Here is a 26,747-nt window from a genome sequence, read left to right on the forward strand (position 1 = left end):
TTTTTTTTATTTTTTATTTTTTTTTAGTTTTTTACCTTTTTTTTAGTTTTTTTATTTTTTTTAGTTTTTTAGCTTTTTTACTTTTTTTATTAGTTTTTAGTTTTTTTTTGTAGTTTTTGCCTTTTTTTAGTTTTTTCAGTTTTTTTTTTAGTTTTTTATTGGTTTTTACCTTTATTTTAGCTTATTTTTCAGTTTTTTCCTTTTTTTAGTTTTTTTTAGTTTTTAGTTTTTTTAGTTTTTTACCTTTTTTTAGTTTTTTTAGTTTTTTAGCTTTTTTATTTTTTTTATTAGTTTTTAGTTTTTTTTTGTAGTTTTTGCCTTTTTTTAGTTTTTTTAGTTTTTTAGCTTTTTTATTAGTTTTTAGTTTTTTTTTGTAGTTTTTGCCTTTTTTTTTGGTTTTTTTAGTTTTTTAGCTTTTTTATTTTTTTTATTAGTTTTTAGTTTTTTTGTAGTTTTTGCCTTTTTTTAGTTTTTCAGTTTTGACGTCACCTGATCCAGTTTTTTCAGGTGACGTCACCTGATCCACAGATCCACAGATCCACACACAGACAACTTATTTTTATATATATAGATATATCATCGAAAGAACTTGACTTTCACGTCAAACATAATTCATTGTACAAAATACATATAAAAAAAGAGTCAACGCTTATTAAAAAATAAAAAATAAATAGATAACAATAAAATTAATGAAAATACATAAAAATAATTTGAGTTTAAACTTAGTTAAAAAGTCAACAAGAAAAAATAAATAGATAAAACTAAAATTTATAACTAACTCTCCTGGCTATTATATAACACAGAAAAACCCGGAACAAAACTCTTCAGATATCTTTCATGTTTAGCGGGGAGGGGAGTCAGTTTAGGAATTTATCGGAATTTTATACGGGACGATCTGTTGTGGGCGGGAAGGTAGGGTTCATGGATAATGGAACGTAATCGAGGAATAGACAGGGTCTTGATACCGAAACAAAGGCATAGGAGGTTCCATCTCTTAGCCAACGTGGTGAACTTGAGCTTACCAAGTAGACAATGGTAAGGAACCTTCCCTTCGCCAAATATGATTCTGAGCGATCGTTTTTGGACATTATCAATCTTATAAATATGTTGTGAAGAAAGACCGAAATGCCGCACTGGACAAGCAAACTTCAGTACCGGCCGAATAAAAGAACAATAAAGTTTGAGAAGATCCTTTGGGGGACAAGATAATTTTAACAAAAGTTTTAGAAGGGAAACCGAAGGGGAAGCTTGTTTTAGGATATTTTGAACATGGGCATCCCACTTCGAGTCAGCAGAAATTGTCACCCCAAGTAGTTTAATGCATGTGACAGAGATTTTGGGAGGAATGGGGTTTGTGAAAGAAGGGGTAATTTTAAAAGATTAACTGTCATATCTGACGATTTATTAGCGTTAACTTTCATCTTTTGAAAGAAGCCTCCTGTGTGACATCGTCACGTAAAGTCATAATTGAGCTTTTAATATTTCGTCGACAAACCTCAAGCGCAGACAGGTCGTCCGCATAGTTCCATCGCTCTGTGTGGTCAGTCATAAGGCTATTGACCATTATAAGGAATAAAATAGGACACATCAGTGTTCCTTGGGGGACCCAACAAAAGATAGGAGGAGGATCGAAACAAACATTTTTAAAATTAAACACTTGAGAACGATCCGTTAAAAACGAGGTAACAATTTTAACTAAAAAGCGACTCACTTGAAGCTCAGTCAGCAGTTTATTTACAAGGATATTGTACTCAATTAGGTCGAACGTTTTCTAGATATCAATTAATAAAAGATTCAACCGTGTATCAGGGTTTCAAGGTTATTAAGAATGGTGTCAAGAAGACTAACAAGGTAGTTCGAAGCAGATGTCTCCTTCAAGTTTCCAAACTGTTGTAAATCAATGAGTTCAAGAATCTCTGCCTTCATCCAAATAGCTAAAAAAAATCTCCTATATTTCTTAGAAAACTGAGGTCTAAGGTAGGTGATCGGTCTAAATCTGGTGAAATCATTCAGGCCTCCTTTCTTTTAGATTGGAGTAATATAACCCGGCTTCCACCACGACGGGCAATATCCGGAAGAGCTAATATCATTATAAATACTAACAAGGAGTGTTGATAGTTTATCAGTGAATGCTTTTATTAGGTCAATCGGGATATCAATGGGACAAACAATAGTTTTTTTCACTTTGTGTATTTTTCTATTATTTGCTTTGCTAAAATTTCCAGGATTTTGTCTTTGGGAGTTTCAGGGATTAGATGGTTTTCCAAGAGAGGGTAGAACGTTTGCAAAATGTTCATATATAGCTTTATTAAGCTCATTGGCTGTCTGTTAAGGCGGTTCATCCAGAAGAAAATCGAGGTTATTGCACAAGTGACCCTCTTTTTCTTTCACTTTTTTAAACCATTGCTGAGGTTTGCTCTGTTTTAAGCAATTTAATTTCTTCTTACCATAACGAGAAGCAGCCTGACGTATTTCTTTCTTCATTTGTTTACGGAGGGTTAAGGCATCAGCTTTCTTTCCAAGGTGAAAAAGTTTTAGTTTCAAATGGATTAGTCCTTCTATTTTTTCATTAATGTTTGGTGTATCTGAGGAAGATACCTTCTTGCTCACCTTTGGAAAACATTTTTGGTAATTAGTCATTAATTTTGTTTGAAAAAAACACCTTTGAAACAGGATTTATGTTTCACTACAATTATGAAACCAATTTCAGGGCTTCCGAAAGTTCTGATTCTGAAGAGCAAGCGAATGATGTTATTGGTTCTACAGGATGATGAGGCGATAAATGATAAAAATCTGAATCTGACAACCTTCCATGCAGGAAAGCCAACTTTACACTTATATCAGGGACATCAAACTTACGAATTATCTTACCATTGCTATACCAAGGGTATAGCAAAGTAAAAATTTACAATATCTGAAATAAAAAGTCAGAATCTGATTAACATCATTTTTCTTTAGAAGGGGATAAAGATCGGAAAGATAAAGGACAGAATGATCACAGAATTTAGCGTATAGCCTATCCAGTGCACGTCTATTATACTTCCCTCAATTAGCAACTTAGTTCCCTCAATCAATGACATCACATGTTAACCAAAAAGATCCTATAGTCGGAGCTAAAATTAGTCTTTCATAGTGGTTTCTAGCTGAAGAGACCACTTTCCAGAAAGCCTACATTTATAACAGTTTGGCAAACAGGTGCCCGCGACTCATTAATTAGGAAGAAAGTTTAATTAGGAATAAGTAAACTTATTGGCATAGTTAAAAATATTTTGGTACCTTTCCTGAAGAAAATACCTGCTTCTAACAAGCAAGAATCTTTTTTCACTTATTGTTGATGAAACAGCAGATCGATCGGAAGTTAAATCACTTGTTGTTATCGTCAAATACAATTATCTAGAAACACTAATTGTGAAGAAATTTTTGGGGGATTTTAGAGGTCAAGGATGCTTCTAATTCTGGTCATAAGGTTTCAATTATAAGCTACTTGGCTCAACTAGGTATTCCGCTAAAAAATATGATAGAAATTGGTTATGATAACGCTTCAGTCAATTCAAGCGTTCCAGAAGGCCTTGTGGCGGTCTTTATCCATGGAGAAGGAGAAGATCGAATATATGTTTAAACTGAGCTGTTTATCCTGGGGTGCCTTAGCCACCCTATGACTTTCCACTAGTCATGTGACAAAGCTTCTTCCATAAGGTGTATATATCTTTCTGAACGATTTGATAAATTATGTACAAACAGTCCTAAAAGGATTCCTTTTCTGCAGGAAACACAATAGTTTGCTCAAGGAAATGCACTAGGATCCTTGCAATGGCAAATACCAGTTGGCTATCCATGGTGCTAGCAATCACAAGGGTACTTGATCATTGGCTGGTATCAGTGCTTTTCTTTGCTAGTGAAGGTATAGGAGATGGAGCAGAAGAATGTCTATCCAAGAAAAAGGCAAGAACTTCTTTTGCCTTTGTGAATGAGCTGACATCCAAGGCGCATTTGTATTTCCTATCATTCATCCTAAAAAAGGTAAACACGCTTAAGTTAGAGTTTCGTCCAGTGATACAAGGATCTCTGTGCGGCATACTAGCACAGGAGTTACTTTGAAGTCACTAATGATTTATTTTGTGAAACCTGAAATTCTCAATAAGTATGACCCTTGAAATTTTTTGTGATCCCAAACAGTTTAAAGGACTTAAATAAAATTTAGTGCGGGCCAATCTTTTAAAGTTTCCAAGGTTTCGAAGAGCCATCAGAAGCAGTTCCGTTTGAATTGTCTGCTTTTAGTGTCGAGCTCGTGTTATAAATTTGAAGGAGAATCGACCACGACAATCGAACTTTAAAACCCTTGCCTTCTTTGACCCGGAAGTTACACTTGAAAGTAGGTTTGAAGTTATCGCTAGCTTGTCACGGTGTTTTTCATATCTTCTTGGGAAATCAGAATCTGAGATTCATTGGGAACCATGGGGTTCTTCTTGGAAACCCAATAGTTCCATTGGGTTCCAGTGGTTCTATCGGAAGACTTTTCTGTGAGAATAAGGTAGAGATACATAAAACTATTCATACTGGGTTATCTCCTACAGCTTACTGGAAATCATTGACTAGTCTTGAAAATCTGCGAGAGTAAGGAAAGTTTGGTGATCTGTGATTTTATCTGTTAAATTTTTTTGCACTTCCGCATTCCATTGCAGCTACAGAAAGTCAATTTCTACTTTTATAAAAAAAGCATGAATCAGAAATAGGCCTTTAATTCTAAAATTTAACTCTTTTATGCATGTTAAGAAAGTGAAGACGAAGGGTGCAGAAAATCTAAAAGATTGGGCAACTCCCTCAGAGGAACAAAAATATTCTTGAAACGGCACAAAATTAAGCAATTACTACCGTTTTTCAAAGGTTTTCATCGCAGGTAGAAGTAGATAATGATGAAGTTTGAAAATTCATTGACGATATTAATCAATGTTTCTGACTTTGACGATTAGCATATAAATTAAACCTAATTTCCAATCTGAAGTAAGTCTGATTATTATTAATATTTTTTTCTAACATTTCCATAGTCCTCTCTGAATAATGTCATCCTGCTCTATAAGTTCATCAAAAAATAATCCTCGATAAAGTCATTGACTTTATATTTTTTTGTAAATATATATCATTATCTCAAAAGTGAAATATATATTGTGTTAACGTTAGTGATTTGTTCTCAAATGTTTGTCTCTCATGCAAAGTAAAAGTTGTGTTGATCTGATATTTGATATCGTACAAAATTTCTAAAGGCAACAAAGTGGCTCTAATCTATTGACTAATTTCACAGTCATTCCGATTTTCGTAGTTGAATCTATAAGAAGCTGCAAAACTTTTGGGTTTTAGCAAATGAGGAGATATATAACTTCAATCTGGAAAGTATTTAAGCCATATCATCATTTGAAATAGACATCTTCCAAACTTTAATTCAATCATCTGTAACTTAAAGAATCAGAGCTATCACCAAATTGGTAATCCTGCAAAAAAAAACTGAGTTATCTGTACTGCAAGACTTTTTTCTAAAATGAATTTATGCACTGAGCCATGCAAATTTTCGAAAATACACAGCTTTGTGCATCGTTTAAAGTCACCTTTAATTAGACCCATATTTACAAGAATTTTTTTTCAAGGACACGACTACACAATGCAGAAAACGATGTGATTTTCCATTTGGATTTGACTAAAAATAGAAAATTGTAGAGTTTTTGTTTTGGCTTGACTGAAAATACTACCTTTTCCAAATTATAAAACATTTTGCCATCACTAATTCATGCATAACATCATGCATGTGCCAATCTAAATGGAAAACCGCACAGTTTTTCAGCTTATTGTAAGTGCATCATATATTGTAGTTGTAGTCACGGCTAAGCAAGATGTTAGCAGCCCCTACTAGCGCTTAAAATTACACCAGATGTTAGTGTTTGGCAGGATACACTTGCCGTTAAAACGGCTTGCGTAATTTTATGATTCATAGCATTTTTAGGATGATATATATTGTGAAAATTTCCAAGTTTATAAGTGGCACCGAATGACACTCTTAGGCTGAAAAATGAAATTCGACTATAATACCTGGCAATGCAGCCTGAAAGCCGTCCTCATCCTTAAGAAGAATTCAATGAAACTATGAAATGAATAAAATGCAAGGATAATCTTCGGAAGAATCTAAGCTTATAGGAACCGGAAAATGTCAAAAAGAGTTTCATACTTTTACCATCCAGATGTGGGGAGTTTTCACTATGGTACATCTTAGGGTGTGATATAGCCTATGCTAGACCAGGCCTAACTCAAGAAATTTGGTTAAATTTTGAATAATTCACGCAAATGATGTGCAAATAAATTGAACATACCACATGATGGTTTTTTAGGCTCTTTTCAAGCATAATAATTGTTTCTGGTGCAAGTGGAATCTTAACCTAAGCCTAAAATTACCCAAATATGCAGCCCATATCAAATATTTCCTGTGTTTCAATTGATTCTCAAATTTTTCACTGTTGATTCAATTTGTGGGTAAAATGGTTGTAACAAGAGACATTAATATAGGCATATAAGTTGTATCTAAAACAAGAGAAAAAGGCATCATCTTTGAGGCTCTGTGAAGGGCTTAAAATTGAATTCTGCAAAAAAAGATTAGGGTATCCTATTATATACAAATAGAGAATATAAGAAGGCATTAAGTAGTACATTCACTTTATTTGTAAACCATTTATGTGAGTTAGTCAATATTTACTGAAATTTAAAGGTTTAGCTCAGATTCAAGGACCAGGGCACATTTTCAGTTGTTTTGCCTCTCCCCCCAAAAAAATCAAATGTTTAAAAATTTACTCATGAATTGGATAAATGTTTAGTTTTATCACAAGCTATATAAAGTTTCCATAGCCTACTACAGCACTTAGAAATGCTAATTCTAGAAGTGCATCCATTTCTGGTTGACCCTCCTCCTCCATGGGGCAAACTAAAAATGTGTAAAGTGGGCTTGTTTACTGGTAACATTACCTATAGAGCAAAGCATATTGAAGGCAAGGTCTGTTTTCTATATGTATTTAATAAATATAGAATACAGACCTTGCCCTACTGCCTGCAGGATTTATGGACTAATATGCTTTGCTCTATAGGTAATGTTACCTGTAAGCAAAATTGGATGTTTCTTTTTTCCACAAATAGCTGGCTAGTTTAAACTCGAAAGTGAAAGTGAGCCATTATGGATGTGAACATTAATGGATTCCTGAGGTTTTTAATTATCATTTGACTTACTACCATACATGAATTATCAGTGATAACTGGAATCAGCATTAAGAATATAATTTCATTCATATTATACAACCCCAACTTTTCCCTCAGCTTCAAAACCCTGTCCACTTTACACATTTTTAGTTTGCCCATTGAGGAGGAGGGTCAACCAGAAATGGATACACTTCTAGAATCAGCATTAAGTGCTATAGTATGAAAACTATGCTACTTTGCAGTATAGTTTCCAGTTTAGACAGCTTGTGATGAAACTAAACAATTGCTATGAATTGTCATGTTTTGCTGAGTAACACCAGCTATTTCCAGCTAAGCCAACCACTATAAACTAACTAAATCAATTACTGTCATGTTTGTTAGAAAGAGATTATTAGTCTATTAGAAAGAGAACATACTATTGCATAGGCCTACATCTTTCTGCACTCTAAATATAGGCTACTAATTGCTTCCTTTCACTGGTCCCAAGAAAAAATTTTCCAGGGGGGGCTGACACCAGACTAACAGTGGTTGGAAGGGGCATTAGAATATATTTTAGGACATTTTCTGAGGAGTAAGTTTATTTTTATACATGTTTAGAAAAAAATTCTCAAGCAAAGAGAGTAACCAGCTTTTCCTGCAATATGAGATAAAACTCAGCAAATTTTTGATGACAAGTATTCCAGGTAAAGGGATCAATCCAATTGATCTGTAATATATTAATTAATATGCATTTAATCTTAATCCATTGTGTCCAAAACCTTGAGTCAAAGAAAATCTGACTTAAACTAAAATTTTGGAAATAGACTTGTCTTTATTTAAGTTTATAAGTTGTAGAATAGGCTACAGAAGGAATTCAAAAACAGTTTTCAAGGGGATATCTTAGGCTCTGAGTTCATTTCTGGAAGCTTTACCTGCCCTAGGTCAACATATTTAAAAAAAAACCTCAAAAACCCCCAAACTAGGGTTTTGCCAAGATCATCACATTTCTAAGGGCCTATACTCAAAACTCACCATAGGTGCATAGAAACCATGTTTCGGTTTTATAATTATCATGTGAAATATAACTCTTTTATAATTCTATAATTCTCCCCATCAAATTGAAATCCCTTATATTTTAAGACATCTAAAAAACAATTACAGAATAGTGAAAGAAAATTAATGTTAAACTTGCAATTGCTCTGTTTTGGCTGTGTTACATATTACATATATATATATATATATATATATATATATATATATATATATATATATATATATATATATATATATATATATATATATATATATATATATATATATATATATATACATACAAATTACAAATGTAACTACATTACATTTAATTACATATTACAAATGTAAAATTGTTCAGTATTTCATAACTCACCACTGACCCTTACATGTCCTTGTATGCCCACTGAAAATTCACTTATTTGGAAACAAATGATTGGCTTATTGGTTGCTCCAATTCTGATCTACTTATCATGAAATTGTTCTCTTTAGTTTTTGGCTTGGTCATTTCCATTTTGATTGGATCAAATGTTTATTCAACTCACAAACTTGATTAAAAGTTTATCATAGTTCTTAACCTCCTCTTCTCACTAATACGTCCTCTTATCCTTTTTTTTTCAGTTTAGTTATCCCCAGTTTGATCATATTGAAGTTTATACACTTTACAAATTTAAATTGGTTTGTTGACAACAGTCATTACAGTTTTTAACTTCCTCTTTTTACTAATTTCCAATAATATTCATCTTGGTCATTCCTAGTTTAAGTGGATAAAAGTTTATGCATTTCACAAATTTAAATTTTTTTGTTGGTAAAACTTATTACTGTTCTTAAATTCCTTTTTTCACTTTTTTACTTTATTGCCTATCTTAATCATCCCAGTTTCCTTGAGTCAAAATTATTTACATAATCAATTCCGCATATTTTGTGATTGTGTTGCTTACAAATGCATGGTATTTTAAACTATAGCCAGTTTGTCCATGTTAATTTAAATTATTACCATTTCCAAGCAAGGCTGAGTTTGCTAGTAGACTATTGGCCTAAAGTGTTCTGAGGCTTATCTGATTGTTGTTGTCAAAGTCATCATGGTTGTTTTCTTAGGGGAACCTAGTAAAGAACAAACCCCTACCCCATAGTAACCAAATATATAAAACATACTTATGTCAATTTTGATAAATAGCCTAAAGCCCACAAAGTGGTGCCATATTGAAATGAAAACTAGGCCTACATTGTTGGTATCACCATAGCCAAAAACCTCATTCATCTTGACCAACAACAAAAATTACTTTTTTTTTCATGAAAGGCCATTATATCCCTTTTTTTATTATAAAGGTCATTAATTATTCAAAATTAAGTTACTGGGTAAATTACATAAAGAAAAGAAAGAAAGTGCTTATTGTTGTGTTTTGGAGTAGCACTACTGCTAATTCGGTTTTTTTTTTTTTTAGTTTTAGTGGTCTGTGTCTTATAAATGCTTAGAGGTAAAAATTTTCAAATTTTTTAATGTGAAGAGTGTGAAACTGAAAATAAAAGTTTCCCTCAAGTTTACATAATTTCATACAATCTTTCAAATTCTTGTCAATTAATTGGCATTAGAAAAAAAATACTTTTCTGTGAACCAAAAGTAACCTTCTTAGGGATCATGCCATATCATATTTGTATAGAATGTGGAATTGTCTCCTTGAGAACTCTAGATCAAAACTTTTTAGTGCTTCTTTAGTTCAAAGGAATGATTCTGGAAAAGTAAATATAAAAATTAAGAAATTTTAATTTTGTGCTTTTATCTTAATAACATTATCAGTTTGACTGAATATCTGAAATATTTTATGTACATAAACGTTTGGCTTAGAATCAGATAAACAAGTATCCAATATCTGAAATTTTACTCATAGATAGGGGAATGTAGGGGAAGGCAGGGGGTCCTATATGTTGCTATTTTCAAATTCATCAGAATCAGTTGTTAGACCTCAACAAAACGTTGATATTTGAATGCCAAAAATGAATTTTTAGTTCATAATCTTTAAGTTTTTCAAGGGTGAGGGGGGATCTTTGAATAACTATCAGATTTTCTCAGTGGCAAATTCTTAGACTTTTTGATCATCCTGTTTAACAGGAAATTTTGATTTGATGTCTTCTGGGGCTGTAGGTAAGGCTAAGAGGCATGAAGATTTGAAGATTTGAAATAGTTGCATGATGCCTTTCAATTGGTTTTACAGATTAAGAAGAGCCCTCAAGTTGTAATTGAATGAGCCCTCCTCCAAGTATCTACAATCATCTGTTTTTTATTGTACAAATGGGGAAAAGGAAGACTCATTGCTCTCTACTGTGTCAGTGCTACCACATTAACAATAATGACCTGTTATTAAATTGTTGACCAAAAAAAAGAAATAAAAATCATTGATAACTTTTTGAAAACTACAGATGATCCCTTGATATCTAAATTATTCCTTAAAAACCTTTGATTCATTTATAGAGACAAAAAAAAAGAAAACCAAAAGCCTAGAAATCCCATATAAATAGGTAAAGTTGTTAACTTAGAAGTACAGATACAATTGTTATATTGGAAGCCTGGCTTATTTTAAAGTGCCATTGTTTTTACAATCTTTTCATATATTTAAACAAATTTGTGTTATAAACTTTTTAAAGAGGTATATAAATAAGGATTTTCTTCAGTTTATCTGTTGGTAATTGCACTTGATTAGTAACTTGCCAAAGTTACCAGTATTTTTTTGGCAAACTTTTTAAAGTTTACTGGCAGTTTGTATAATCTATGCCTATAATTTCTTTCAATAAAATGTTAGATTAAGGAAAGAAGATATTTGTATACTGCTCTTGCTAGTGAAGATTATTCCTTTGTTTATCTATTTTCTTAATCTGTGTACAATTTCAGGTCCAGGCCACCCTATGAAGCCCCACAGACTATCAGTGACACAAAGTCTAGTCTTAAACTATGGACTTTACAAGAAAATGCAAGTCTATAGGCCATATAAAGCATCTGCTCATGATATGTGTCGATTTCATTCTGATGACTATATTGAATTTCTTCAACGAGTTTCACCTCAAAATATTCAAACATTCACTAAGTGTCTTAGTCAGTTTAATGTTGGGGATGATTGGTAATTTTATTCTTTTTTCGAATTTTTTTTTTTAAATTATCTTGGCATCTGCTATCATGCCTCCAAAAAGGAAGAGGAAGGGGCTCCCTAATCATATTTGCCCAAAGGATCGTGTTCTAAAAAAAAACAGAAAATTATAATGTAAAAGTATAATCTCTGCATCCCCCACCCCATGGAAAACCCTCTGATTCCTTCTTCCTTTGAACTGGACTCTTACATACCTGTGCCTACTAATAGGATTAGTAAAAATTATTGCTTGTTTTAGGTTTACTTCCTTGTTATTTACCCTGCTGTTTAATTTTTTGTGAGTAAAAAGGGTTTCAATAAAAGTCACTGAATATGCTAGTTGATTTCACAAAATTGAACAGTTATCCCATCTTTCTGTTTGTATTATATACTAAAAAAGGTTCCAGAGGAAGGAGGAGGGTCCATAGGTGATTTTTTGAGGAAACTTCCCTAATCCCTTTCCTCTATACTGATTTAATTCTATCCTTTTAAAAGGTCAAGAATATAAGTAGAAATTAAAATTGTTTTAAAAATCATGTTTATATTTGGCTTATGTATTAAAAATGGATCAACAGCTTTCTTCCTGGGACTAAAGTTCTATTGATGAAAGACAATAAAAAGACGATTTTGCACAAACATTTTTTTTTTATAGATGTTCACTATACTCAGCTGGGAGTTCAGCTATGGGACAATTTTAGGGATATTTTGTGTGGCCCAGTGTTCATCTTCAGAAGTTCAAATGATTATGCCTAACCATTGTAAAACTATTGATTCAACAACAAAAATAAAGTAGGTTTGGCCCAAAAACCTTTTTGTAATAGGTAGCTATGACCAGAAGTCAGTCAGCCACTAAAAGACACTTTGTCCAGACTTGGTTAACCAGCTAGTCTTTCCTAAACTGATAGTTTCAGTCCATGTCTATTGATACTTTTGTACTGGTTCATAATTTATAGTTATGACTCAGTACAAACCCATGTGAAACACCTGAGAAAAATAAGTTTCTTTGCCTCATGACTGGTATGAACCCCCTGCAACCCTTGGTCTTTGTCATACCTTGTCACTCAAAGAAAGAACGCTTTTTTAATCTAACTGTAATGCTCATAAATCTTACTAAAAAAAAGTACCTTTTTTTGGCCAAGCTGGTAGAAACTTACTGAGTATGCTCCCTGGGCAAATGAGACCTAATAATACGTTTTATTTGTACAAAATTAAAAAAAATGGATAAATTCAGTTTTCCTCCTTAGATCTAAGGCTTATCTTAGCTGTGTGACTTGACCCAAGAAGTATCTTAACTTGGAGGCAATAGTTCTATGAAATACTTGTTATGGCATGTTCCCTTGGCAACAGGTATTGCAATCAATGAATATCAATTTAATTTAAATCTTAAAAGAATTTTAATATTCATGGAGAACCAGAGTTCGTTCATTTGTCCTTCCAGCATCCCAAACCCAATCAACTTTTATTAGAAACATTGGCATGCATCACCTTTCTTAAAGCTTAATTAAAAAAAAAATCCGAAATGAAGTTTTTCAAAGAGAACTATAAAGCTATCGAAACTTAAGACAAGCAGAAATAAAGTCCTATAATAATTGGAATTCATAACAACCAGGCATTACTATAAAAGAATAAATGAACCTAAAACGAACAGAAATGAAAATAAATTATCACATCAAACATAAAGATAACAGATACTGACATAGACAAATAAATAAATCTTCAAATAAGAAAAAATTAACTTGATTATTCAGGTCAAACTTAAAACGAACAAAACTTTACTACCAACAGGAGTTGGCTACTGCCCCCTTACCCCTTGCTTACTTCAAAATCTCTAAACCGTGTTGCGTTATCTGCATTTTGTTGAAAATTATATGTATTTTGAACGATATGCCTTAGTTTTTTGAAACATCAAAAAAATCACTATAATATTTAAGATAACTAGAAACAACTAATGAAAACAAACGGGGTATTTTCGTGGCGTTTTTCAAAAAGGCCCAAGTCCACTTTTTTCCGAAAACGAGTTTAGCATTTGGTTTGAAAGAGATTGGAGAGATCTTTCAATTTGTTTATTCGAAATGGGCTTATCTTTAATTTTGACCAAGATACAAATTTTGCAAAAATGCTCAAGTCCAAATTCGTGTAAAAGTATTTTGCCAAAAGGGCCTAAGTCTAGTTTTTTTTCTAGATGATGAACCAATTTTTTCAAGAATAAGATAGGAACAGGGCCACAATTAGTGATAAGGAAAGAGTTAAAGAGAGATGGGTGGAATATTTTGAGAGTGTGCTAAACCATCGTAGACTTGCAGGAAAAGATATAGAAAAGAACAAAAAAGTTTGTGACACTTCGATGTGAAGGAAGATTCATTTTGTGAGTTTTGCCTCCACTTCACACCTTCTTAATTTATGTTTTAATTCTTTCTCTGCTTTCTTTACACTCTTCGTATTTTTTAAATGATCTATCACTCAAATAATTCTTGTACCAACCCCCCTTTTTTTCTCCATTAAATATAAATGATTTTTACTTACATTCCTAGCTGTACTTTCAACTTTTTTCCCCTAAGACACCACCAGCAACTTCAATAACTATATTCCTAGAATTATTCCATTCATCCTCTACATTATTGGATTTTAAACATTCCATTTTTGTATTCAACTATTTCAGGAAAGTTTCTCCCAAATTTACATCCTGAAGTCTACTAACGTTATAGCTTTCCAGAAGGTAGTTACCCTTCCTAAATTTCAGCTTTAAATGAACCCTTGACGCCCTACTCCCTGACTATTTACCTCATCCTTCCTTCCTAAACTTTATATCACCTAATTTCTAATTTCTTACCCCTGGGATGAGTTTTTGAAACTCCTAATATCGTCTGAATTCGTCAGTCAAAATGTCGATATGACAGTTATTTTTTAACTTTGTAACAGAGTTGCAATTTTCATATTCTTTAAATCATTGAAATTATTTTGGACTCAAGAAATATTGTGGTCCCAGAACTAGCACAGGACAGGGTCTAACACATCTCAGTTTTATACGAAGTGCTTAAGCCGGTTTAGAACCAGACATCAAGAAGTCTGTGGAACCTCCAGTTGAATGAAGGATTTGAACAGTCCTGGGCCCATCTTTGTCACAACATGGTTTTTAGACTTTGCAATGCTCTTCTATAAACTAGAGTCGAAACTTTGCACAGACAATCTAGCAACTATTACCTCCAACTCATATATTCATGCAGACAATGATTATCAAATAGTTCATGGTAACAAACTGTAGTAAGGAGCAATCCGGCTGAATAGTAAACAAAACTCTAAAAAACAGAATTTCGATGCTAAAAGATACATCAAAAGAATCGGATTTTTATGCTGATTTTAAATAATATAAGTTTCATCAAATTCAGTCTTTGTCATCAAAAGTTACGAGCCTGAGAAAATTTGCCTTATTTTGGAAAATAGGGGAAAACACCTCCTAAAGGTCTTAGGATCTTAACGAAAATCACACCATCGTATTCAGCGTATCAGAGAACTCTATAGAAAAAATTATATATATAGAACCCTATAAAAAAAAAAAAAAAAAATAGAACCCAATCTACAACAATGTGGAATTTCGTATTTTTTCACGGGTGGGTGTTGATTTGTTTGTTTTTTTTTCCCAGGGGTCATCGTATCGACCAAGTGGTCCTAGAGTGTTGCAAGAGGGCTCATTCTAACGGAAATGAAAAGTTCTAGTGCCCTTTTTAAGTGACCAAAAAATTGGAGGGAACCTAGGCCCCCTCCCACGCTCATTTTTTCCCAAAGTCAACGGATCAAAATTTTGAGATAGCCATTTTATTCCGCATAGTTGAAAACCAAAAAAACTATGTCTTTGAAGATGACTTACTCCCCCACAGTCCCTGGGGGAGGGGCTGCAAGTTACAAATTTTGACCAATGTTTACACACAGTAATGGTTATTGGGAAGTGTACAGACATTTTCAGGGGGATATTTTGGTTTGGGGGTGGGGTTGAGGGGAGGGGGCTATGTGGGAGGAACTTTCCTTGGAGGAATATGTCATGGGGGAAGAAAAATTCAATGAAAAGGGCGCAGGATTTTCTAGTATTACTATACAAAAACAATGAAAAAATAAACATGAAAACGTTTTTTCAATTGAAAGTAAGGAGTAGCACTGAAACTTAAAACGAACAGAGATTATTACGCATATGAGGGGTTCTAAAAATACTTTAGCATAAAGAGCGAGGTATTTAGGAGGAAATAAATACCTCACTCTTTATGCTAAAGTATTTTTAATAATTTCAATTATTTATTCTACGGCCTTTCTGATTCAGGGGTCATTCTTAAAGAATTGGGACAAAACTTACGATTTAGTGTAAAGAGCGAGGTATTAACGAGGGTACAAACCCCCTCGTATACATAATAAAAATATAAGAATATAAAAGTTTTGTACGTAAGTTAATTCTTAAGTTACGTATATTTGTTACTAATAAAAACTTTCGTTAAAAATTAAAAGTTCTAGTTGCCTTTTTAAGTAACCGAAAAATTGGAGGGCAACTAATCCTCCTTCCCCACCCCTTATTTCTCAAAATCGTCTGATCAAAACTAAGAGAAAGCCATTTACCCAAAAAAAAGAATTAATATGCAAATTTCATTTTAATAATTTATGTGCGGAGAGCCAAATTCAAACATACATTAATTCAAAAACGTTCAGAAATTAAATAAAAAAACTAGTTTTTTTTTACTGAACGTAAGGAGCGACATTAAAACTTTAAACGAACAGAAATTACTCCGTATATTAAATGGGTTGTCCCCTTTGCAATCCCTCGCTCTTTACACTACAGTTTGACTCTTTGCCACAATTTGACTTTTTAAAACAATTAAAAACTAAGCAGGAAAAATAAGCAGAAGTCTTAGATACGTGATTTACATAATTTGAACGGATCCGCTCTTTTTTTTGGGGGGGGGGAGGGGTTAATTCTGAAAAATTGGAAAAAATGACGTATTTTAACTTACGAAGGAGTGATCGGGTCTTCACGAAACTTCATATTTAGAAGGACCTCGTAACTTAGATCTCTTATTTTAAATCTCAACCGGAACCAGCGTCATTGGGGGGGGGCAGTTGGGGGGACCGGAAATTTTAGAAAATACTTAAAGCGGATAGATCAGGATGAAACTGGATGGGAAGAATTAAAACCTGTCTAAAATACGTGACTGACATAACCGGACCGGAGCTGCTCTCTTTGGTGGAGTTGGGGGGGGGGGTAATTTGGAAAAATGAAGTATTTGTAACTTACGAAAGGGTAACCAGATCTTAATGAAATTTGATATTTAGAAGGAATTTATGTCTCAGAGCTCTTATTTCAAATCCCGACCAGATCTTTTGACATTGTGGGGAGTTGGAGGGGGAAATCTTGGAAAACACTTGGAGTGGAGGAATCGGGATGAAGCTTGGTGGATAGAATAAGCAAATGTCCTTGATACATGATTGACGTAACCGTACTGGATTCGCTCACTTTGGGGGAGTTGGGGGTAGGCGTTACGGGATTTGGCGAGTTTGGTGCTTCTGGACGTGCTAGGACGATGAAAATTGGTAGGTGTGTCAGGGACCTGCACAAATTGACTTGATAAAGTCGTTTTCCCAGATTCGACCATTTGGGGGGCTAAAGGGAGAGGAAAAATTAGAAAAAATGAGGTATTTATAACTTAAGAGTGGGTGATTGGATCTTAATGAATTTTGATATTTTGAAGGACATCGTGACTCAGAGCTCTTATTTTAAATCCCGACCGGCATTACGCCTCTAATTTACCTTTTAAATCAATTTATTGATTCTTAGAATTTTGTTAGAGCTCATACCATATGAGCTCTTCTTGCCTCGTCACAAGTGCCATATGAGCTTTTAGCCCTTGTTTTTTGTTTTCTTGACACCCTTCTAGATCCACAGAAATAACCAATTTATGACTGTTTGTTTTCATTGCAACGATTGCCGACCTGCAGTCCAAAAGAACTACTGCTTTACTGTTTTGTGGACATTCCCTTTTGATTATGTATAATCCTTTTTTTTTCTGTATCGTAGATAGACACTCCTTCTTTGTGCCTTTCCGTTATCGTCATGCCTGTTTTCTTTGATAGTACTTCTTCTCCTATTTTCGACTCGCCTGTAAATTATTGTTGGAAATATTCAATATTTACACTTAATTGTTCAATAAACAGTTCCTTTAACCTGCGTTTGGTCTTTTTTTACAGATTGGGTAGGTTTCCGTGTTAATAGCAATGTTTTTTTAGTGATGGGATTCCTGCTTCCATCCTTAAAGCTGGTATTAGTGACGTTTTTGTTCCGCCTGTAATCATTATTAAGGCTTGGTTTTGTAGTTTCTCTAGCGGATAGTAACTGTTTTCATAGATTTCTGCCATCAATGGAGCTGCATATTTGCCACACTTCAAACTGGAAGATTATTCCAGTTTGAAGTGCAACATCGAATGAAGCTGGTCTTCAAGTGCCCTTTTCCCGGCTTATCAGGCTTAAGATAATTGGACCGAACTGTATTCCTTCGTGTCTATCTTTTCAGTTCGACAATTAGGGCACAATACGAGAAAGCCCTAAAGAAAGAGGTGAATTTCTGTACTTGTAGAAAACAGCCATTAACACAGCATCAGACCTCTCACTAACAGATTGGAGAGTCATGGGGAACGACTGGACTGGCCCTACTAGTCCTATTCTTGATCTTTTTGAGTAGTGCCAACAACGTTCTTGGAGCACCAGCATACAGGGGGCATTCATACTCGCCGAATGATATGATTTAAGACTTGTAGAGTGGGATGATCGAGCTGAGCGGTGGAATGTTCTTGCAGTGAAGGGTGATTCCCAGCTTTTTTGCACAGAAGACCTCTCACCTGATCGAGGCAGCTCTCAGCAGTGACTAAGCTCATCGACTTCCATTATAGCCTCGTTTATGAAGATAAAGTTGGGGCGGATATGTGATAATTTTGATCGGGAGATTATCAGCTCTTTTGTTTTCGATGCATTGAAACTGACTATCCAGGTACCAGACCACTTTTCAATTTCTAAAAGATCTGTCCATAGGGACAGGGAGGTTTAGATTGGGTCTTCATGTTGTAAGATGATTATGTGCTGTAGTGACATCGATAACATGACTGTTATTTCATTTTCCAATTTAGATACTGCATCAATTGTGCTGCGTTTTCGTCAAAAACCAACCTTCAATCTGCTAAGAATTTTAACTATTTTTTTCAGTCCTGTGTTTTATCAAATGTACCAAAATTTCATAAAAAGCATTGGTTAAAACGATTGGCCAGTAGTTGTTGGGGAATAGTGAGTTTTTAACTTGTTTTAATGCAGGGATGATTCCGTTCGAATGTTTCATTTATTTTTTATTCTCTGTCACTTTGGAGCATACTGCCTGAACCGTAGATGAATTAGCATATGACACAAAGTAATAATTTTTTTTCTAAAATGCACTATTACAAAGTTACAGGCTTGGCGATTTACAAGAATGTTTGACGTATCAAAAATCGCTTAAAAGACGGAGCTTTACTGTCATCCTCGTATCCATACAAGTTTTGACTAAGAGGGGTTCCTGTTCCACTCAGATGTATGTTGTTGAAAAGTACTTGCACATCGGCCATAAATAAGTGTTAAAGTACCTATAATGTAACGTTGTTCTTAATTTGTAAAGGGCATGGTATCAGTGTAAACCATGTCCAGTTTGGAATTTATAACGTTTTGGTGCCCCAGCAAAGTCCAATTCAATTTATCTTTCTAAATACACTAACTGAATTATAAGTTGTGCGTTTGCCAAGATATTCAGTAGCATTCCGACTGAAGTTTCTATGAATGTTATGTAATTTTGTCTTATAGTAATAGTGCTAAATTCATTTGCTTATATTTCAGTTCATTATCCTCCTATTTTACTGGAGTGTTTTTCATACTCCTTTCATTGCAGATTGGTCAAGTGATAAGTATAATTTAAGTAATCTTGCACAGTTGTACCCAAAAATAAGTTTTGTGTCTTTGAAACTCCGTGTTTCTGTTCACCGTTTACTTTTAATGATTCGCCCTCATTCTCAGAAATCTTTCTTCACTGACTGAGAATAAATTTCGATGAGTTATTATTAAAAAATAGACCATTCATTAATTGTTATTTTTTAATGTATTTTCTAGTCCGGTTTTCGATGGACTTTTCGATTTTTGCTCAATGTACACAGGAGCCAGTCTAGAAGGAGCGATTAAATTGAATCATAATGCATGTGACATTGCCATTAACTGGTCTGGTGGTTTACATCATGCTAAAAAATTTGAGGCTTCTGGATTCTGTTATGTCAACGATATTGTAATCGCCATTCTAGAACTTTTGAAGTAAGTCAAATCTTGAGCCATGTATCAAATTGAGAAAGTTCAATATTTATTCGATATTTTTCCGTTGCGAGTAAGATGTTACAATCTATATATATATATATATATATATATATATATATATATATATATATATATATATATATATATATATATATATATATATATATATACATATATATATATATATATATATATATATATATATATATATATATTCCTTTAAATGATTAATAATTGTATATTTATAAATATTTCTCGAAAATGGTTTCATATTTCTTTTGGAGAATCTGCATCCTCAGATTTTTCGTCATGAAAAAACGATCTAGATAGGTCACGAGTTTGAGAAAATTCGTTAAGAGCCTTGATTTTAGGGCGAAAATTCACATTTCATGAGCATAAATACATGATTTTTGCCTCAGGAGTGGTTATATCGCTTTAAGTGTCTATAACGCACGGAAATTTACACAAGAAACATAGCTAAGTATAAAATAGCAAGTGTAATGAGTATGCTTACAAAAGACGTTTTTAGTAGTTTCCTAGATCTAGATAGAACGATCTACATAGGTAACGAGTCTGAGAAGATTCGTTAAGAGCCTTAATGCTGGTGGGGGAAATTCACATTTCATGAGCATACATGCATCATTTTTGCCTCAGGAGTGGTTATATCGCTTTAAGTGTCTATAACACACGGAAATTTACACAAGAAACATAGCTAAGTATAAAATAGCAAGTGTAGTGAGTATACTTACAAAAGACGTTTTTAGTAGTTTCCTAATACTTAGAGGACAAAAACGTAAATTGACAATTGGTTAAAATTAACAAACCAGACCATCTAATGAGACAAGATCAAGAGGACGACCCGAGAAATGTAAATTAACAGTGGGTGAAAATGAACAACCTAGACTATCAAATAAGACAAGACCAATCCAAGCAGCTAGGGCAAAGGGTATTGAAAAAAATGTCTGAAGTAATGATAAACGAAAACGAAGAACAAAGAAATATTCGGCTAAAAGATAATCAGCAGCGAAAATTACAACGAGTCAAAAACTAAAGTGAAGAACTAAGAAACATGCGGATATAAGAATAATGGCAACGAGGATCAAAACTAGTCAAAAATGAAATTGAAGAACAAAGAAGACATTTTGAGCAGTTTCCTATTCACAGTCCATGTCAAGGAACTTATCGAATCTTGATACTCTTGCCGAGTCAACCTAAGCCACCTACCCATAAAATGGGTTGTAATGATAAAAGTAGTAATGTATTGTAAAAATTAATGATAAATGAAAATGAAGAACAAAGAAACATGGGGTTAGAATACTTGCGAAAACAGCAATTCCAACGAGTCAAAAACAAAATTGAAGACCAAAGAAATATGCACTTAAAAGATAAGCAGCTGTGACAATTACAACGAGTCAAAAACGGAATTGAAGAACAAGAAAATATACTATTATAAGACATGCCATATCAAGGATCAGAACGAATGAAAATGAAGAACAAAGTAATGTATATTTAGAAGATATGCGACAGCTAGAAGATAAGCAGCAGCAAGAATTACAAGCCACAGCGAAATCAGAACACGTGAAAGTGAAATACAAAAAATTTTGCGGTATGCAGACAAGCGAAGGCGAAAATTAGGATTAAAGTGAAGTAAGAAGAAATATTACGTTAGAAGAACAACGCCATTGAAATTTTCGATTCCAACAAGCTGATGGTGCAACACCTTGTACAAACCCATAAAGATGCAGTAAACTATGCAGTTGTTAACTAAAAGTTCATTACCTTCAGGATTGTATCTACTCACCGTTATTCATTTGCTTTAACTTCATTCAACATGAGCTATGATCCAACCATCAGTAGTCATAATATTTTCAGCTTTAAAGTAGTTGGGACAAATTTCAGTTTAGCGGCACATCCATCACAAACCCCTGAAGGTTATTTTGAACCACCTTTATATAGTCAAATTTTCCGATAAAGCTGTTGAAGAATGCTTTGCACATTCTTTAAATTATGGCATCTCAATATAGAATCAATATAGAAGCCTGCTGCGTAGTCGTGCCGGGGTTCGGCGGCAAAGGCGCCGGGCTCTCTGTACTTCCTTCATCCATAAGTTCTTGTACTTACAGAATCTGCTTTTCGCACTACTGCAACCTTCAAAATATTTCCCTTTTGTATTCTTGGACTTCCTAATTTGATACTGCCATTGCTGGTAACATTTAAGGAGCTGAGTTTTTGGAAATCTCCTGAACCATCAGAGTATTTGTTTTCTTTATCAGAAACTGACAGAGCCTTATGAGCAGATACTTTGTCTTGATGCACCAACCTTCCCTTGTTTCACAACCATGGTTTTTTCTGTCTAATGTTCCTTTGAAGCCTGTTCAGTACCTCAGTATAGCTCTGTTGATTAACACCTTGGTCGTTGAGAATTCAGCCAGTCAAGAGGTTCAAATAATATCAAAGAAGATAATTAGTATTCACTTGAATATTAACTTTGACAAGTGTTTCATTTTTTGATTTTGTGGATCCTGGAAAATTTTTATTTGGGCTTTCTAATTTTATTTTCTGATTAAGCAAATAAAAGAGGAATAGTTAGCTACCGTTAGCGCTGGTGCACTCGCAGGGTGATGAATTAGCAAATGAGAAATTTGTCTTGAATCCTGTGCTGAAGTATATTTTGAAAGCAAGAAAAATTGTAACAGTTTTTATTACTCATATTACTAAAAACGGAAGAAATTATCAAGGCTTAAAAAGAGCTTTGGGCTCTCGTAATGTCAATGCAACCGATTCATCAACAGAGTCAGTTACAACATCCAAGGTATTCCGCTCACATTTGAGTTTTGCAGTGAGAAAAAGGTGACAACCTCATAATGTCACGTATAACATGGCCTGTCATTGAAATATACACATATTTTTTGGTCTACATCTAACTTTGACTTTTTCCATTATTAAATAAAAAACAAGTTTTTTTAACTAAAAGTAAGGAGCGACATTAAAACATAAAACGAACGGAAATTATTCTGTATATGAAAGGGGCTGTCCCCTCTTCAACGCCCCACTCTTCACACTAAAGTTTTTATTGTTTGTCACAAGTTTGATTCTTTGTCACAATTCTACTTTTTAAAACAATTAAAAACTTGACTCTTTGCCGCAATTCTGCTTTTTAAAACAATTAAAAGCTTTAGCGTAAAGAGTGAGGCATTGCGGAGGGGACAAACCATTTTATATACGGAGTAATTTCTGTTCGTTTTAAGTTTTAATGTCGCTCCTTACTTTCAGCTAAAAAAATTAGTTTTTTTTTATTTAATGTAAACAAAGGGCAAAGTTCATAACTTGCAGCCCTTCCTCCGGGTACTGTGGGGGATTTAGACGTCCTCAAAGACATAGTTATTAGATATTGTGACTATGCTGACCAAACTGGCTACCTCAAAATTTTGATCCGCTGACTTTGGGAAAAGAATAAGCCTGGGAGGGGGCCTAGTTGCACTCCAATTTTTTGGCCACTTAAAAAGGACACTAGAAATTTTAATTTCCGTTCGAATGAGCTCTCTCGCAAAATTCTAGGGCCACTGGGTAAATGCGATCACCCTGGGAAATCTTTCTTCTGGCCAAAAATACAAAACTTTAAATTGTTGCTGATAGGAACTTGAAACCTTTACAACAGTATTCTCTGATACGCTGAATCTGATGGTGGGATTTTCATTAAGTCAATTCTATGACTGTTAGGGGGTGTTTCCCCTTTTTTTCGAAAATACGGAAAATTTCTCAGGCTAGTAACTTTTCATGGGTAGGACCAAACTTGACGAAACTCATTATTTAGAATCAGCATAAAAATCCAATTCTTTTGATGTATCTATTGGTATGAAAATTCCGTTTTTTAGAGTTTCTGCTACTATTTAGCCGGGTCGCTCCCTACTCACAGTTCGTTACTGCAAACTGTTTGATACGAAGTCCACTACAAACTAGTGTAAGCTTTATGGGGATAAAATGAATGAAATCTGATTGTATACGAAACACAAATTTACTTAATGTTTTGCTCAGCATTGTCATCCTATTGAAATCTACCCTTCCTTAGTTTGGAAATTTTCACAAAATTGACAAGATTAAGGGCCCTCCTCGCGTAAGTTCTTCAGAGGAAAATTGGATTGATAACTTTACTTCAGGTTTCAGCGTGCCCAATCGTCTGCTGGATTAGATGTTTAAAATTTAACTAAAAAAAAAAAAAAAATAACAATAATAATGCAAAGAGTCTAGGGTTTTGTAGTGTGTCTCCAGTGTCTATGATGCCATTAACAAAGAAGTGCTCCAAGGGAGATAGTATAATTAGTAAAAATACTAGTTTGCATTTAGTGAATGGCAGTCTGATGCTGTTCGAGCAACTGGTATCAAAGCTCTTAGCGTTGATATTGCAACTCCAGCTACAAAATGTGGTAAAGATTCATTCCATTGTAGTTCGCAAGATTCGATTGCTGTTGCGTTTGCTATATGAAACATTTTTAGTAATTTAGCTGTTTAATGGGTAATTCGAGTGTGTTTCATATCCAGTAATCAGAATGGGTTAAAAAGAGGCATAAGCAGATCCTATGTGCATATTCTGATTTCTAACATCCTCATGGGGTACGATCGAACCAGAAATTTGTTTAAGTAGCGGGTTTGCATATGTTTTGGGTGTTTAGTGCTGGTCTTTATAGCCAGTTGTCACATAATAGTGGTCTTGATAAGTTTTCAGTCCTTACTTTTCGTGGCTTGTAATGAAAACTTCAAAATGAAGATGCAGATAGGGGGGTGGGAAAACGTCCTCTACCATTATCTCAGTCTTTAAAGGGATCTACCAAAGAGCCATTTTTTCGCCGCCTTTTTGCATTAATAGTTTAGTTGAAGCTAAGCGCGTTCATCTCGATTTTTTATGTTCGTCTAAGTTTGTCGATGCTCTTAAATGGTAAAGGCACAAAGTAAAGGATACGGCACTAGACCCATAAGGTCCAAATCGTCGGTGCTGATCTCCGTTTCAAGGCTCTTCAGCCAAAATATAAAGTCATTTATATTCAGTTAACCAGCTGAGGCCTAGATTTAACATGGGAAGTTTGAAGCCATGTAGTCAACGTTAGCTTAGAAAATATACCTCAATGATTTCTATTAAAATGTAAACGTGCATTTTCCTTACAATTATATTTTGTTTTCAGCTATCATGTTAGGATTCTTTATAGGAGTGTTCAAGCGTAATAGGGTATTTATTCTGATAAGTAAGAAATATCAGGTATCAATATCATAAAATTGTCATTGGCATCATATTGAAAAATAATCAAGAAATAAAGAAGAGAGAGAGAAAAAAAAATGTAGCAACAATGGGAATATGCCAACTAGAAAAATGGGAAGTTAGAAAAAAAAGGCTGTATTTGATTTATAATTTTAATTTAGTGGTATCTCAAATTATAAGATGTCTAAACAATGTGTTTTTACGTCTCTTTGAATATATTTCTCTTGTTCTAGATTTCATCCAAGAGTTTTGTATATTGATATTGACATACACCATGGAGATGGTGTTCAAGAAGCCTTTTATCTAACTGACAGGGTGATGACTGTCTCTTTTCATAAATACGGGAATTACTTTTTTCCTGGAACAGGTATCGTAGAATTTCAATATTATTTTTATAACAAAAATATGTATATTTTAGCCACAGTTTTACCAGATATTGCTCCTATTTAAAGACAATTTATGTAAATCACGTACATAAATCATAGTTTATTAGCTGCAATTTCAGTTTGAGAAAAGAAAATTTCGAAAGTGGTTCAAATCCTAGCTTATGTACAGGTCTGTGTGGTGGGACTAATCTGTGTCTAAAATCGCCTGAATATCAGGGTAAAAATGTGGTGCCTTCTTCTGTATTCTGGTTATTTGAGTTAATTCCTTCCGATTTCTTTGAAAAAAAAGAAATCCAAGAAGTAGGGTGTAATGTTTTACAAAATTGCACTAAAAGTAAATGAAATCAGAAAACATTAGGATTTAGGTTGATTAATCAACGTGTCAAACGAAATTCCAAAAGCAAGGACAATCGAATGAAATACTACGCTCTGTCTCTTTCTAATGAGCATGAATTTAAGCAGCCTGTGTCGATTAGGAATTTTATAAAGTGTTTCTCTTTTTCTCCAACTTTCACTTCATTGTCTAACTCTGAGACTGCGTATATAAAATTAAGTTCAGCCTGGATTCGCTTGATATTGTACATAGGCGGAAAAAAATCTTGTCCCTAGAGTGTTAAGTACTATCGACACTTAGTGAGTCACCTTCTCAAGCCACTCAGCGTGTCCACAGGTAGTGGATAGGGGAAGGTGCTACAGATATGTAGGGTAACTCCCATAAAGGGAGGCATGGACCAAGGGGACCTAGCCCCTGGGCGTCCATAAATTGAAACTGGGGTACTCTTTCCCGGGGGCCACAAATAAAGGTGGAGGAGGAAGAAGGCCCCTCTGATGCACACTGAGCAGGGCCCACCGGTGTGTGGACGCATCCCGTTAGTTGCAAACCTTCTGCCAGCAAGGGATTAAATTTTATGGTATTGCAGGATACCATCGTGGGAGCATCCTCTCCAGGAGGACAACTGTGGAATGGGGCGGAAGACATAGATTCGGACAGCGGCCTCTGCATGTTGGGTATGCCTTTTAGGCTCCAGCCCAGCAGTCAGGGACTAGCTTTCCTGCCACTAGCCGAACCAAAGAAACCGGTTGCGCGTTGGCCTAGCAATCTATCCCCGTAATACACCGCTAACGAAACATCAACGATAAGCCTCAGATCCGAACTTCTAAATCTGATGACGACCAATGCAAGCCCCCGGACCAGATTTTTGAATGCGTACAAACCGTTTAGGATCAGCTTATGGAATGTTAGAACCATGTCGGCACTTTCAAATACAGAGCAAGTCCTTCGCGAAGGCCCCTGGTAGAGACCGCATTTCAGCTGAAATGATCAAGTCCAGCCTGTCTTGAACCCTGGCCATCTGGCTATCCTTCTTCTCGCTCCTCTGGCAGACCGAAAAGTTCCC

At 34.4% G+C, this 26,747-nt stretch overlaps 1 protein-coding gene across 1 annotated transcript in view; it reads left to right on the forward strand.

The window, feature by feature from the left end:
• Positions 1-6,097: 6,097 nt before the first annotated feature.
• LOC136029333 (histone deacetylase 3-like) overlaps positions 6,098-26,747 on the forward strand; it is a 37,691-nt gene continuing 17,041 nt past the window's right edge. Inside the window, exons 1-4 of the mRNA XM_065707618.1 lie at positions 6,098-6,248; positions 11,129-11,354; positions 19,519-19,713; positions 25,198-25,331. Of these exons, the coding sequence (XP_065563690.1) occupies positions 6,194-6,248; positions 11,129-11,354; positions 19,519-19,713; positions 25,198-25,331 (610 nt within the window). The 5' untranslated portion in view covers positions 6,098-6,193. The remainder of the gene's footprint in view (positions 6,249-11,128; positions 11,355-19,518; positions 19,714-25,197; positions 25,332-26,747) is intronic.

Source organism: Artemia franciscana, chromosome 1 (assembly GCF_032884065.1).
Source record: "Artemia franciscana chromosome 1, ASM3288406v1, whole genome shotgun sequence".
NCBI classification, from domain to species: Eukaryota; Metazoa; Arthropoda; class Branchiopoda; order Anostraca; family Artemiidae; genus Artemia; species Artemia franciscana.